The sequence below is a fragment of the Electrona antarctica genome, assembly GCF_951216825.1.
Source record: "Electrona antarctica genome assembly, chromosome: 22".
Lineage (NCBI taxonomy): Eukaryota > Metazoa > Chordata > Actinopteri > Myctophiformes > Myctophidae > Electrona > Electrona antarctica.
The window spans coordinates 9,873,224-9,887,958 of record NC_136805.1 but is presented as its reverse complement, the minus strand read 5'-3'; the positions used below and the strand labels follow the sequence as shown (position 1 = coordinate 9,887,958).

Below are 14,735 nucleotides of genomic sequence, written 5' to 3'. Positions count from 1 at the left end.
CTCCAACCTTCCCAGAGTGTTTCAACCCTCAACCACTACACTCTCCAGTTGGCGGGTCAGCAGCAGTGATTGGCCAAGTCACTGCCCCTCTCCTCCAGGCTTCCAGCTATAGACAAGTCCACGGAGGGGCGCCCCGGCGCAGCCATCACCGAGGCGCAACCAGCACCGGGAGAGAAGGCCACACCTGGCCAACAGGGAATGAAGAAACCTGCTGGCCAGGTGCAGCAAACCAGTGCTGACCACACCCCAGCGACCGCCGCGCCCAAGGGCAACCCCAATCACACGCGGACCCGCCCACTGTCCTTTCTCTCCTGCCAGAACTAACAGGAAGCTCTCCCTGCCTTGTGTGTTCCTGAGGGATAGCAGGCACTGAGATGTCTCTAGGACTATGGTTTGCCTCCTGCCTAGTGTCCTCCTACGTCTCACCAGACTGTTTGTCTGTGCGGTGTGTCTGTCCTTGTCCACACTTGGCCTTACTCTCTCTCTCTATATATATATATATAGTAACAGGCTCGAGTTGTGTGAGAGAGCTTTGTGGGTGTAATGACATACACAAACACAGAATCTTCAATTCCCCCACTGGCAAGTGTCCATGAGGGCATTTATTAAATCAAAAACCATTCATGGAAAAAGCAACAAAAAGTCTCTGTCCCTCTCTGGGAAATAAACGAAGTTCTCTGTCTGTAGAGAGCTCCTGCTCGGTCCGAGGTCTAAACACACACTGCCCTCCAAACACTCTGCTATACCTTGATATCAAAACGGGGCCAGGTGTGTGCCTTAGATTGGCAGTGGTTGGAGCCAACGAGAGGGAATGTATCACCATGCATGCCTCTCACCCTTAGAGTATATATGAATAGAGACGTCACCCGAGTTCTCCTCCCATCCACTTGCATTAAGTTGCTCAAAAGCGCATGAGGCGATTTCACTCCTCCTTCCTTGTAGGAACAGAGTGCATTCTGGGATTGATTGGGCCAAACTCATGAACACGCTGCCATTGCACTGAAACCGCGTTCACGTGTCATCATGAACGTGCGCAATGATAGTCAACGGACCAGCGCGTACATGTGTTTGGCCCACGCTGCAATACCAAATTCGGCCACTATGTCCATTGCGCCTCAGAGTTTCCTCCGGGTGCCGTCTCTATTCATATATACTCTAGGCTCTCACCCTGTCCCTCACTACTCTACAATAATATATAAAAGAAACTCAAAGATCATCACACGTTACCTCCATTCAGGAGCTGATAGAAGACACTGTAACCCAGGATGTCCTTCTCACAGTGGGGCTCCTGCCAGCTGACCTTGAGGGCAGTGGGACCCAGGGCAGAGAACACCAGCCTGGTGGGGGTCTCTGGGACCCCGGGGGTAAGCCTGGGGTCTGAGGGGGGAGAGAGGACTGTGGTTAGGAAGACAAGAGGATGCATATCGAGCTGAGATGTACATCTTGGAGAAAACAAAAGGCCACTCAGCAAGAGCTCACAGCGTGAAATTGAGAAAAATGGCTGTACTGGTCATTTTGAACACTGTGTCTTTTGCGAGAGTATTAACAGATGGACAGAACATTGACTGCACAGAACATTGACTTCCACACAGTAAAATCTTTTATTGGGTCAATTTTTTACACTCTCAGGTTTAAACCGAGCACTGTATTTGACAGGGCGGCGGTGCAGGCTCAGGGGTAGAGTGTCTGGATGGTAACCGTAAGGTTGCCAGTTCGAACCCGGGCTCCCCCAGAGTTACTGTCGAAGTGTCCTTGAGCAAGATACTGAACCCCTAATTGCTCCCGATGTGCTAATTGGTGCCTTGCATGGTTTCCACTGCCATCGGTGTATGAATGGGTGAATGTAATGCACATCTCTCTGTGTGTAAAGCGCCTTGGATAAAGGCGCTATATACCGTAAATGCACCATTTACCATTTACTGTGTAGGAATGGGTGTAGTGACTTAGCAAAAGATTGCTCTTCAAAGCAAAGCAAAGCAAAGTTACTATATTTACCCAGGGTAACTGGACTAAGCATCAGATACTTATCCCCTTGACCTAATGAGGACTAACAAAAAACGAACAACCAACTGCTAACTGCTTCTCTCCTTCGTAAGGCTGAAAGAGAACCGTGACCAAAACTGAACGAGAGAGTTGAGAAATAACAGAAAGAGACGAGAAAGAATGGGAGAATCAGATACAGATGCAGCCGAAATATTGGCTAATGGATGGTTGGCATTAACCTGCGAAGGCCAACTGTGTGTGGTTTAAGCTGGCACTGTGGCGCTTAACCACCCGCTTGACGCACCCGAAAGAACGCTCTACTCCCGCATTTTCTTGATGCGGAAGTGCTAACCTCCATGAACACACCTGAATCGATTCATGAATGAGCGCTCTGTGTTGTATATATGTATAGTTTATATGTATAGTTTCATTATATAGATATTCCACTGTTACGTTCTTAGCTTACGGTACGCATGTTTCATGATAAATGCTTTTTATGTGAAGTATTCCCATGCTTTTTTGTTCTTGCTTAATGTAAATCGCTCTGGATTAAGAGCGTCTGCTAAATGCCTAAATTGTAAATTGTAAATTGTGTTAAACCCAAGCTGCGCAACTCTTTTACTTGTGCATGTAACTTTGCTCGCCTGCAGTTCCAGCTTTGGCCAGTAGGGCGGGGTGGCTTCAACGTTTCCGAGATGCTCTGGGGGCCTGGGTTTATATGTGGTTAACCCATTCTGGGCGGGAAACCCTTTTGGTGTTAGCATTATGTTATGCTTTAGCTATTGAAAAATAGCAGATCTACTATCGAAAAATCGAAGAACGACATAGAAATAGAGATAGAAACATGGCTTTTTCAGAAAACGTAGAAGACATTTTTAGAATCTGATCTCAGGTCAAAATGGGTTCAGGGGCGTCCATGGCACCTATACTGTACACGCCTGTGCGGACGGACATGTTAGCTGCATAAAGTCACTCACCCTGGAGGACCCTGTCCAGGTTCTGCAGGGCGTCGTTGACGTCCGGAGCCGGGGTCCTGGCCCGCGAGCCCTGCTGCGACATGCTGAAGCCGTACGTAGAGGTACTGCTTTCAGTCGCGCCGCCGAAGCCGTACGTAGAGGTAGAGCTACTGCTTTCAGTCGCGCCGCTGTAGCCAAACCCACCTGAGAGCGCCAATGAGCAAGAGAGAAAAAGGGGGGTGGGGGGGGGGTTGGGAAGCGGGTTTGGGGTGAGGAGGAGGAGGGGGGAGGAGGAGGGGGGGTGAGGAAGGGAGAAAGATAAAATATGGATAGAATACGGTAGAGGAAGAGTGGAGACAGACAAGAGGAGGGAGGGAAGAGGAAATTCAAGGTGACGGGAGGTGTCACGAATCGGAAGGAAAGTCAAAGATATATAGAGAATGAAAGAGGTTTTCGGGGGGGGGGGGGGGGAGAGGGGGGTGAAGGGGGGGTGCAAGTCAGCATAGCTTCTGCAAGGTCTGAACTGATAAAAGCCTGCGGTGCAGCCCCTGCCTGTCCCAGCTAGACAGATATACCAAGCTGTTGGCCTCATGCCACCTCGCACAGCAAGCCCACTATACAACACTGCACTCTGCAGAGGCGTCTTCACGTACATATGCCAAAGTAAATGGTTCTATAAGTGGCCCCAAGTGAACCCTCAGGGTTCCTTGGGGTGGTTCCAAATGGACCCTTACAGGTCTGTAACTTTGACAGCATACAAAATGTTTGCGGGTCCATTTGGTTCCATTTTGTACGCTCTCAAAGTTATTGGCGGTCCTTGAAATAAAAAAAACATTACTCCAAAGTAAATGCCTTTATGCCAACGACCTTTACATTATACAGGTGAAAATGGTCACCTTCAATCATGTAAGGATCTCAAACCTTACCCAGATCAGGGAACTTGCTGGCCAGGTCTCCCATGACGATGGAGTCTCGGATGTTCTCCTCTAAGTAACCCCTGTTCTCCGAACGCTTCCTCATCACGACTTCCTTGGTGTGCACTCCGCCTCCGATCATCCCGCCCTCCATCATACCACCGCCGCCGCCAATCATCATGTCCTGTCTATGGCTGAGTGAGCTCCCTGCAGCGGAACGGTGGGGAAGAAGAGAAAAGAGCTGAGTCAGTAAAAGTTAACCCGCTTAAGCCCAATATACTCCATTGTACGCCGAAAACCGAAAATAGCTGAGCTTGTAGATCAGCTATTTTCAGTATTGTAGAAAATTGTATAAATGTTGAATGTTTTTATGCTTTTTCTTGTCGTTCTTTTACAATTGACCATTTTTATTGTTTTACATTTTTGCCCCTATAATGACATGGCCAAAATAGGCAACACCAGGTTGAAAGTGTTTAACCTGTGCTGCTGATCCCGTATTTAAGGCCCAAGCCAATCTCTTACTGCGTCCCAACCAATCTCGGTGCAGCATCTTACTGCGTCCCGACCAATCTCTGTGCAGCATCTTACCGCGTCCCGACATGGGCGACATGTAGGTGCCGGTGGTGTTCTCCATGGTGCTCATAGAACCTCCTCTGTAGTTGGACGACGCCAGCGACGACGCCGACATGTTGCGTGATCCCCCCGCGAAGAGGAAACCCTGGTCCCACCTCCCGTTCATGAATTGATCTGTAAAAGGAAGACAATAACACCAACGGTGGATGGAATTGTGAGTATGGACAGAATTCAGGATGGAACCCTTTCAGGATTTAACCACTTAAACCATACACACTGCATTGATCTCGCTGCCGAAAATAGCCGATCGAGCATGAGCATGTAGCTCATGCTCACAATGGGTAACAACGTGTTGTTGCGCTTGTAGATCAGCTATTTTCGCGTTACATTTGCCCATTAGGTACGCTAGGGTTTAAGTGGTTCAAATCGAGCAATCAGCTCCAAAACAATTCTCACGAAAAAGTGTCATCAGAGACGAGGACAACTCCAATATTCCAACAACAGCCACAGAGCAATTAAGACTTTGCACCCGGCAAGCTGCCTCTAGATCACTGCCTCCCCAGTGGGACGGAGAGAGGAGGGACAGAGAAAGCCTGTCCATGCTCATCAACTGGAGGTGGGGCAGTTGATGCCAAGGACACCCCTCTCTGGGTATAGGAGGTGGTGCGTTGCAAGGGCTCAGGGGCAGGGAGAGATGGGATAGGCACCAGCTGCAATAGGGGGAAAGGCGAACGAAGCAATGAAACTCGCCATTGAATGATTAGCCATTTGACGGCGATTTCCCACAATGGAAGGAACTACGAAGGCAGAGAGAAACAGGAGCCGCCTTGCTCGGGCGCCTGCATGGCCGTGCACAGTAGCATGTGGCGTGCTGTCCTGCATGGTGGCCTTTTCGGGGTGGGTCTTCACCTGGCTGGGGCGTGGCGGGTGCGTTGCGGGGGGCCTCGTCGGAGCTGGCCTCTGTGTCGGTGCTGAGCCGGACGATGTGGTCCACCTTCTTTTTCCAGGAAACCTTGCGGAGATCCAGGTTGGACCCCACCAACTTGATATGTTGCCAGCCTTATTGTTAAAGCGCAAATAACATGCATTTTAAAACTGCTTTTAATATTTAATATCATATTGTCTATGTCCCTCAAACTTATTTCTAATGGTTTGAACCTCAATCACCACTCTGATATAACCAGGCCTTGTCATTTCTTTCTGGACTTTGAAAGCAGTTTTAGCTGCAGTACCACAATGTCCTGAGGTGGTGGGGGTGCTGATATGCAGATTATTTAATATTTGAGTCATTATAATACTGATGCTAGATAAAACCAGGCTTGTTTCCATTCCATGCCAGCTTGGAAAATCAACAATGGTGGACATTGTAAACAAAGTGGAAATGCAAATTTGGAACTGAAGACTGAAGAAGAGAAGGAATTATACAAAGTAGGGTGACATTGATGACATCACGATGAGGCCAAAATCAGTTGAGCTGTTCCTGAGAGCAATTTCCATTAAAACACCAATATGATATGAAAGCCTGATTGTTCAAAATTGGTTATTTGTGGGGATAGAAAACACATATGGGAGCCCCAAAAACACACAAGAAATTGAAAAAGTTGAATTTTATGTTATAGGTCCTTTAAGGGGAGGAGGATAGGTATGTGGGTGGGGTGGATGGATGGATGGTTTGGCAGCAGTTAGGGTATTTTCAAATAATAATAATAATAACCACATTCATCTCTCTGGTCAACAAAGTATACAGTATAGGTTTCAGGTGGTTAAACGGAAGCTGTATGTCACACTAACACTGCTTACCGAACCAGCAGGGACGTGCACACATAGATCCAAGGGGACTTCAGCCCCTGCCCTTTTACCCGTCTGTAAAACAACTGCCCTTTCCAGACCACAAATGCAGCATTTACTATGGTGAAAGAAATGCAAATGACACTCCTTTCCATGCCATGCCGGAAGGCAGCATTCAGGAGAATTGCTTTTTTCCCCCGAAGTCTCCTGAACTTGAACACATTATTTTGCGTTGAACAAATTTGTTTAGAAATCCATGTCGTTACACCGCATCTCCACTAGCTAAAGAGTGCTGGGTTGCGCCACGGAAATAGCAGATCTACAAGCTCTCAACGCGTCGCAGCGCGACGCGTTGTGAGCTTGTAGATCTGCTATTTTCGCTATTTTTGTCCAAAAGTGCCCTCTTACAGGATTTCAGCCCCTGCCCCCTCTAACACTCTCTGCACGGCCCTATTGATGTGAGACTTATTATGCATACCCGGAGAGGACTCACAAATCTCAGAAGTATGAAATCTACACTGCAATGTGTTTATGTGACACATATGATGACATCGATCACACTAGCTCAAATCAATCAGTCGTGTAATTCGTGACCAAAAGGAGGACATCCCTGACTCATGAGCAGAAAGCAGGAGATTGAAGGAGTAAGTGAGGGAGGGGCTGTGAGGTTCTGTGGTCATAAAGCGCTATTATTGCATATTATCTGGAAAATGCATTGGAAGCACATTTTGTTTGCAGCCTGGCTGCGGTGTTGCCTGCAGTGAAAAGATGTCAGACAGATGGTCCGTGATGAAGAGTAATGAACAACACTAAAAAAACAAGGACCAGATAATGACCAGACCATTCGTTGTTGTCACTCACAAGAAGAAAATAAAGGTCAGCTTTTTTTAGGCATCTCAGAGAGATGAAAGGAGAGGAAAAAAGAAAAGGTGAAAAAGAAAGTGACAGACAGGAGACAGGAGGAGAAGTCAGAGAATGCCTCCCAGTTCCCTGGTTGTTGTTGTACTGCCTGTGGGTTTTCCTAAATGGCTACAGCATCTAACTCTAACCTGCAAAAAATATTTGGAACCGTGCAGATGTGACGTGAAGTAATTGGATGGACTTTGACAGCAATGTCTCGCTCTCCGGGGGGAGAGTGAGACATTGCAGAAAACATTGCAGAAAACCATTCTGACTGGTAAAGTCAGAGTCACGTGACTTGGCAGGGCACTGCTCAAAAGAGAGGTCAGGGCCCGGGCCGGCCTAGCAGTCCACCTAGGATGCTAATCCAGCCTGACAGCGTGTCCTGAGTTTGACTCAACTTTGACCCTGACGACCTTTGCTGCATGTCATTCCCCATCTCTGTTAGCTTACTACTGTACCTATCAAATAAAGGCAGAAAAAGCCCCAGAAAATATACAGTATATATATAAAAGAACGAGAGGTCAGAAGATTTGCTCCCACAGCAGTGTTTTTGGCAACAATTTGATTTCAGTTTTAGTCATAGTCTTTTGAATAGTTTTCATTTCAGTTTTAGTCACATTTTAGTCACCTGGAATGTTTTAGTCGACTAAATGTCATGCGATTTTAGTCGCATACGGTTGATTTAGTCGACTAAAATGTATTTTGGCGGGCCTTGATGCCGTCGTAATGGCTGATTTCACTAGTCCCTTCCTAACATTTTAGTCTAGTTTTTATTTCTTGACGAAATTGTCGATGAATTTAGTCTTGGTTTTAGTCATCATAGCGTAGTTTTCATTTAGTTTCCATTTAGTTTTCGTCTGTGAAAAAAGGTAGTCGACGAACATTTTTCGTCATAGTTTTTAGTCGACGAAAACAACACTGCATGGAAACTGAGGTCATGTACGATTGAGTGACGGGTGTGGTTAGTATTATGACGAGCAAATATAGGCACTGTCGCTTATGTACATACCACCATCACCAGCGACACTGGGCGTCTTGGAGCCACCTCTAGAGCCGCCTGGAGATTTCAGCACCTCGCTGCTGTACATCAGGTAGCTGTCGTATTCATCGCCTGCCTCGGCATCCACTATGGGAATGTCTGGGATAATGGGAACTGCAGAAGACATACAGGAGGAAGAAGTCAATTCAATAATTCACTGTATATTAACCCATTTAGGCCTGACTTAGAAATCTATGTCTTCTATAAATCCTGACAGTTTTGTGAAATACCTATGTTTCTATCAGTGGTGCTCAATATTTCATGTCAAGGACCCCAAAGATTATATGTAATTGGCCGCCGCCCCCCCATCTGAAAATATGTTGTTCCAGGGACCTCCCCAGAAGCAAAGATTTGAGTTAAAAACGTTCGCTCTGAAAGAATATATATATTCAAATATTTGCGTCACATTTTGACGATGGTGCATTTATATAGCGCCTTTATCCAAGGCGCTTTACAGATATTGTGCATTACATTCACCCATTCACACACACATTCATACACCGATGGCAGCAGAAACCATGCAAGGCACAAACTAGCACATCGGGAGCAATTTGGGGTTCAGTGTCTTGCTCAAGGACACTTCGACACTAACTCTGGGGGAGCCCGGGATCGAACTGGCAACCTCACGGTTCCCATCCAGCCACTCTACCCCTGAGCCAAAAAATAGCAGGCCTACAAGCTCGTAGCGCGCCACCTGTAGGTCTGCTATTTTTCAATAGCTAAAGCATAACATAATGTTTAAAACACCAAAAGGGGTTCCCGCCCAAAATGGGTTAAGCTCTATTGCATACTTTGTCGTACGGTGAAAGTAGCAGATCTACAAACTTATGATTGTTGTTTATTTTTATTCTTATGTTCGCCTAGAATGATATGCCCAAAATAGGGATGCCACGTTTAAAGGGGTTAAGAGAGAAAGGATTGGAGGCACAAAAGAAACAATGGGACCGATATACGATACATACTGTATTTCATGAATGGTGTCATTTATGGGAAATTTGTCTTTTTTGTAAGACCATTGCTAATTGCCTAGAAGTAAATAACTCAATTCAATTCATAACTAGAAAAAGTGCTCCTGGTCTGGAGTGCACAGGTCTCCACCAGGCCAGGTAGGTCATGGTGGCGTCCTGGTGGCGCTATAATAGGCTAATGTGAAAAGGGTGCCATTTCTTCTTACCCCTTTGATCTAAGGCAGTGGTTCCCAAACCTTTTTGGTCATGCACCCCCTGTTACCTCCCGACCTAGCTGACGCACCCCCCCCCCCCCCCCCCCCCCCCCCCCATGGAAATCAAAATTGCATAAGCTATAGAGACATACATTTCCTATATTTATCCACATATATGCACATATAGGAACCTGAATATGGCATATATATGCAGCATATGCTATATTCCGCATGTACTTGCCATATTTGGCATAATATGTTAAATAAAACCATAGCACCACCATTAGCCTTTTCATGTCGCGCACCCTCTAGAAGGCGCTCGTGCACCACAAGGGGTGCACGCACCACAGTTTGGGAACCACTGATCTAAGGCAATCTTAGCCAATCTATTTTTGGGAAATCGGATAGATTCGTGTTGATAAAGATAGTGTGTACCAATGTGTGTGATAAAATGTGTACTAGTAATATAATGAAATGTGTTTTGCAAAAATCTGCCTTCATGGTGGCGCTATAACAGGCCGTTCTGGAGTATTTGGGGCAGAGGTTCGTCATTGGCATCGCGTGTGTGCGTTTGCGTGTGTGTTTGGCATCGACCGGGCCAACATTGCCGGAGATTAGTTGTACACAGACGGACTCACACGCACACGCGCACACACACACACACACACACACACACCACACACACACACACACACACACACACACACACACACACGCACGCACACACACACACACACACACACACACACGGACGGACGGACGGAGTGCAAAACATACGCTCCCCCAAGCCTTAAGGCCTGGTGGACACAATTACTATTTGGAGGGTAGATGCTTTGTTTTCATATGAGCTGAAGGTGTTTTGGGGACATGCTGGTCCACCACTTACTAGAGAGAGGCCGGGCAGGCTGAGAGGCCAGGTTGAGGATGGCGTCTTTGAACGGGCCCCAGCCCACGCTGTTCTTGGCCCGGACCTTGTACTGGTACGTCTGTTTACTCTGCAGGTTCTCAATGAGCAGCATGCGTTTCCTACGGCCGTCGATCAGCACCTTCTTAGCGGCTCCCGCCGGTTCTGAGCGAGCGGAGGAAAGGCAAGATGTATGGGAAATGTGTGAGTGTCAAACTGAAGGATCCTGGGAGATGTCAATTATGCTTAATGTCGGGCACCATAACAATTGTTACTCGCCGTTGCAGCTGTGGGGAAAAACAGTATTCTTAAAAACTGGAAATCCCCAAACTCTGCTTCGCAAAAACATTGATTAAGTGAACTCATATCGTATTGTACTTTTGAGAAGATCTTAATGATAGAAGGAAAACGGCAACATATGACAGTTTCGGACTCTAGGAGCCCTATTAAGCAAGACGAAAAACCCATGCGGTAATACAGATTTCGCCCTCGCTCTGCGCCTTTTCGTATTATGGAAGCCGTGGTGAGCGCTCACTCATATGGAATACCACGTTCCTGCATAATTTAGCATTGGGGGAGTGTCCATATGTTAATTATTTTCGCTTTGCGCTAATTTGCTATTAAGCCCCTTGACCTAAAAACACTCAGCGCATACCGATTCCGCCTGGGTCTGACCACGTCTTAAAAGCAAAAAGCACTGTTTGATTTGACACTTGAGCGGCTCTGGAGTGCTGCTGGAGTGTTGCCATGTCTGTTTGCTGTTTATTTTATAAGCGGCTTCTTTTTCTGCAAAGTTGCTTGTAAATATTGGTAGTTGTGGTTGCTTTTCTTGTTTCTAAAGTGCTTATTTGGGCTTTTCTCCTAATGTTGTTTAAACCAGTGATCCTCACACAGCGACATTCCCATGTCAAGGACCCCCAGATGAATGCATTTGCCCAACTAAGCCAGTGACCCCCATGACAGATTTGTGTTTTTAAATGTTTCAAAAACATTTTTCAAAAATATTCTTATTGTCACTTTTTTTTTTGAAAATAGCAGATCTACCAGCTCACAATGCATCACATTCATTCATTAAAACAATGAACTCTGACTGCAGGGGGATATATATTTATAATGATCATTATAACAATGTGCAAGAAAATATGTAAAAAGAAGGAAGAACTTTATATTTGTGGACAATCAAAATATGCTGGAAATTTTAATGTGGTGTCATTAAAAGGAATCTTGATATGGCAGACTCACTATCTAGAAAATAAAAACATGGCACTTCATTTAAAATAGGTTGTAGACCCCTGTTATATGCGATTCTTTTGGGAGTATGTTTATAGACCTATTTACTTGTTTCTATGAGACATGGCAACAGCGAGCTTTCTGGCTTTCTCGTTGAGATTATTAAGGGTCATATATCGCTCATTTCTAAACCTTTTTTAAAAATTAAAACATCTCCATAATCACTGGGAAGTTTGCTTTCATACGCTGTATCACACCCGACTCAATTCTTCTTCAATAAAATGCTACGAGCGAAGACCATAACATTGGGGCCGCAGCAATACGCATGGCGCACGTAGGGCATTTCAACTCATTCCTTCGTCGTGACTCGAATGAAATAAAATAAAATAAACGTTATTTTACTGGTGTTTTTCAATAGAAACAAATACAGAGCGTGTGTGCAACAGTCAGTGCATATACGTGCATGCACTATAGGCTATATTTCCTCCTTGTCGGGATGGTGAGCTGAGCTCTTCACAGCCCGTTTGTCTTTCATATTATTCTTATAATATTTGAGAACTCATGGTTCTCTCATTTCTCAGCCGTTTTTTAAAATGTAAAAATCCCCACATTCCTTAGGAATCTTGCTTTCATTCGCTGTATGGTATATGGTTCTATTTTTATCGAATTAAACAATATCAAACGAACTTGTATGTTCGGGGGTTAGACGATTCTGGGAACATTACGCATGGATTGCCAATTTGCCAGCCAATGCTGCGTATCTACTCGCAGTTCCATTCCGATCTGAAAGGTATAGGTAGGTGCCATTTCAAAGGCTTAGTTATTCATTTATGAATCAAATGAACTAGAATAAAGATTTTTACAGCTGTTTTTCATGCTTAGAACAGAAACAAATGAAGTGATGATGTGCGTATATCTCCCTCCCTTGGCATATGGCTGCGCCGCTGTAATGACTTTCCAATGAACACTGCAAGTTACTTAACAAAATAGAGACATAGGCCTACAAGCTATGCACATCATGGCTGTGATAGCTTGTGGATCTGTTCTTTTGAGGCATAAAGGTGACAGCATGCAGTGCAATATGAATAATTAACCCAAATGTGACAAAGTCATGTCATGTCTATGGTGCCAGTCTGCAGAAATGTAATACCACTTGCCGAAAAGGGCGCATCATCAGCTGGTGTCGTAAAGAGAATAGTACGGACATGTTCATTGGGTAAGCCTCAAAACTCCCTTAAACACTCCCATGACTAATTCAAGGCCGTTTTGCTCACACCACGGGGTGTCGAAAGCGCTTCTTACCTGGCCCATAATTGTAATATGACATTGCACCCGCCCCCACGTCTTAAAAACTGTAAAATGATATGTAATTAGATTCCACTTGCTTAATAGGGCCCTAGGTCTCTCCTTTCATTAAATCCTCTTAATTGGACCTGGCATTGATTTGGGGTTAGGAACCCGTTGCAACCGCATGCCCTTGCTGACTTCAACCCCAGGGAGGGTTCAAACCCACAACCTTCCGCATCCGCATGAAAGGCATATGCTCTAGCCACTACACTGGGGCAGCCCTACAGTATAAAAGCAACAATTTGTCAATAAAGAAATCTTTAAAACAAGACTGGCTAAGAAGGGTGTGGGCCTGGCTTCTCTGTGCAACGTCAGTACTTAGGAGGCCAGTTTGGACCACTAACCTTGATGGATAAAGTACGTTATTGTTATGTATGGAATATATGCATATATCTTTTATTTTTTTCTTTAATTTTCTCTGGAGTTGTTAACCTATCTAGACTTTCAAGCACCAAACTGAATGTGTTCATATTTGTATATTATTTTTGTATTTTATTTTTTGGTTCGATGTAGGTAATGGGTATGTTTATAACTGTGTCCTTTGTTCCACAACGTGTCTGAGCTGAGCTGTCTGTTTTTTTTTGTTTTTTTTTCCTGTCTTGTCTTTGTCATAAAATGTAAAACTCAATAAAAATATTATTGAAAAAAAAGGAGGCCAGTTTGGAGCCGCTTGGTACAAGACTGACATATCTCCATATTTGGGCAAAAACTCCATATTTGGGAAAAGTGTGAGGGGACCTACATACACAAATAAATACGGGGAAGGTACACAGACAAAGCTGTTCTATACAGCTGACAGCTGCCGTGAGACGTCATTGGCTACTCACTGGATTCATCATCGATGGGCGTGTAGACGACCTCATAGGCTGTGATAACGCCATTGGTCTCTGCAGGCTCCGCCCAGCTGACTTGAGTGACGGTGGGGCTGATGACGTTGAAGGCTAGACGACCCGGCTCTCCAGGCGCTACGTGAGGAAAGGAGACGTGGTTGAGAGGAAGACCATATGAAGTCATATGAGCTCATATCAATTACCCATATCATTACCAAACTCATCAATTCAAATCAAGAAAAATAAGATGTCTATGTTTTTTTTAAAGTTGTTGAAAGAATCTGTCTTTAATAGAGGGGTTCGTTGGAACTCACACAGAGCCAGGTGAAATCACACCTGTGTGAACTGAGTGGTGTAAGGTATTATATAGCCTGATCGGCTGTGGTCTGATGTAATGTCTGACGTAATGAAATCACACCCGTGTGAACTGAGTGACCATAGCAACCATGCTCATTTTTTTGGTACGAACAAACACATGGACACGTGGACACGTAAACTAACAAAGCCAGTTGTTGGAGTGGTTTACACCACTCAAAAAGCCTTTTAAAAATATGCCTTCTAAAAATATTAATGTTGACTGTATGTTACTGCTTGTAATTTTTTACTTTTGTTTTGTTTTCCATTGGCTCATGAATGTGACAAAAATAAAACAATCTTCATGAATTCAACTAAGGCTTCAATGGTTTCGGTGAACTTCTCCGTTATTAAAATAATCGATTTATAGTTTTCTTTATACTGAATACTAGAACAAAATAATCAATAGCCCTAGTAAACAATATGCTAAATTTCAACAGTAGAGAGCCTATCATTATTACCATCTTCCAGAGTTTGACAGGGCATCATGTCCGTGTAGTTGCCATCTCCCAGGGCGTTGTAAGCACACACACGCATCTCATAGTCACAGTATGGGTACAGGTTGGTCAGCTCAGCCTGGGGCGTTTTCACATCCACAACCTGGGCGTCTGTCTCTGCGTCTCCATAGATCCAGTACTTCACCTACAGACGGGACATGAATCACATGATGGAAACAGTGTTGTCACCTGGAATGTTTTAGTGTTAGTCTAGTTTTAGTCGACTAAATCTACAGTTGATTTAGTCGGCTAAAA

At 45.0% G+C, this 14,735-nt stretch overlaps 1 protein-coding gene across 1 annotated transcript in view; it reads right to left on the bottom strand.

Moving 5' to 3' along the window:
* Positions 1-14,735, bottom strand: part of itgb4 (integrin, beta 4) — a 60,125-nt gene that overhangs the window by 7,207 nt on the left and 38,183 nt on the right. Inside the window, exons 30-37 of the mRNA XM_079492821.1 lie at positions 14,445-14,625; positions 13,627-13,764; positions 10,205-10,387; positions 8,127-8,270; positions 4,442-4,600; positions 3,866-4,060; positions 2,961-3,143; positions 1,228-1,377 (exon numbers count right to left, since the gene is read on the bottom strand). Coding sequence (XP_079348947.1) covers positions 1,228-1,377; positions 2,961-3,143; positions 3,866-4,060; positions 4,442-4,600; positions 8,127-8,270; positions 10,205-10,387; positions 13,627-13,764; positions 14,445-14,625 — 1,333 coding nt within the window. The remainder of the gene's footprint in view (positions 1-1,227; positions 1,378-2,960; positions 3,144-3,865; positions 4,061-4,441; positions 4,601-8,126; positions 8,271-10,204; positions 10,388-13,626; positions 13,765-14,444; positions 14,626-14,735) is intronic.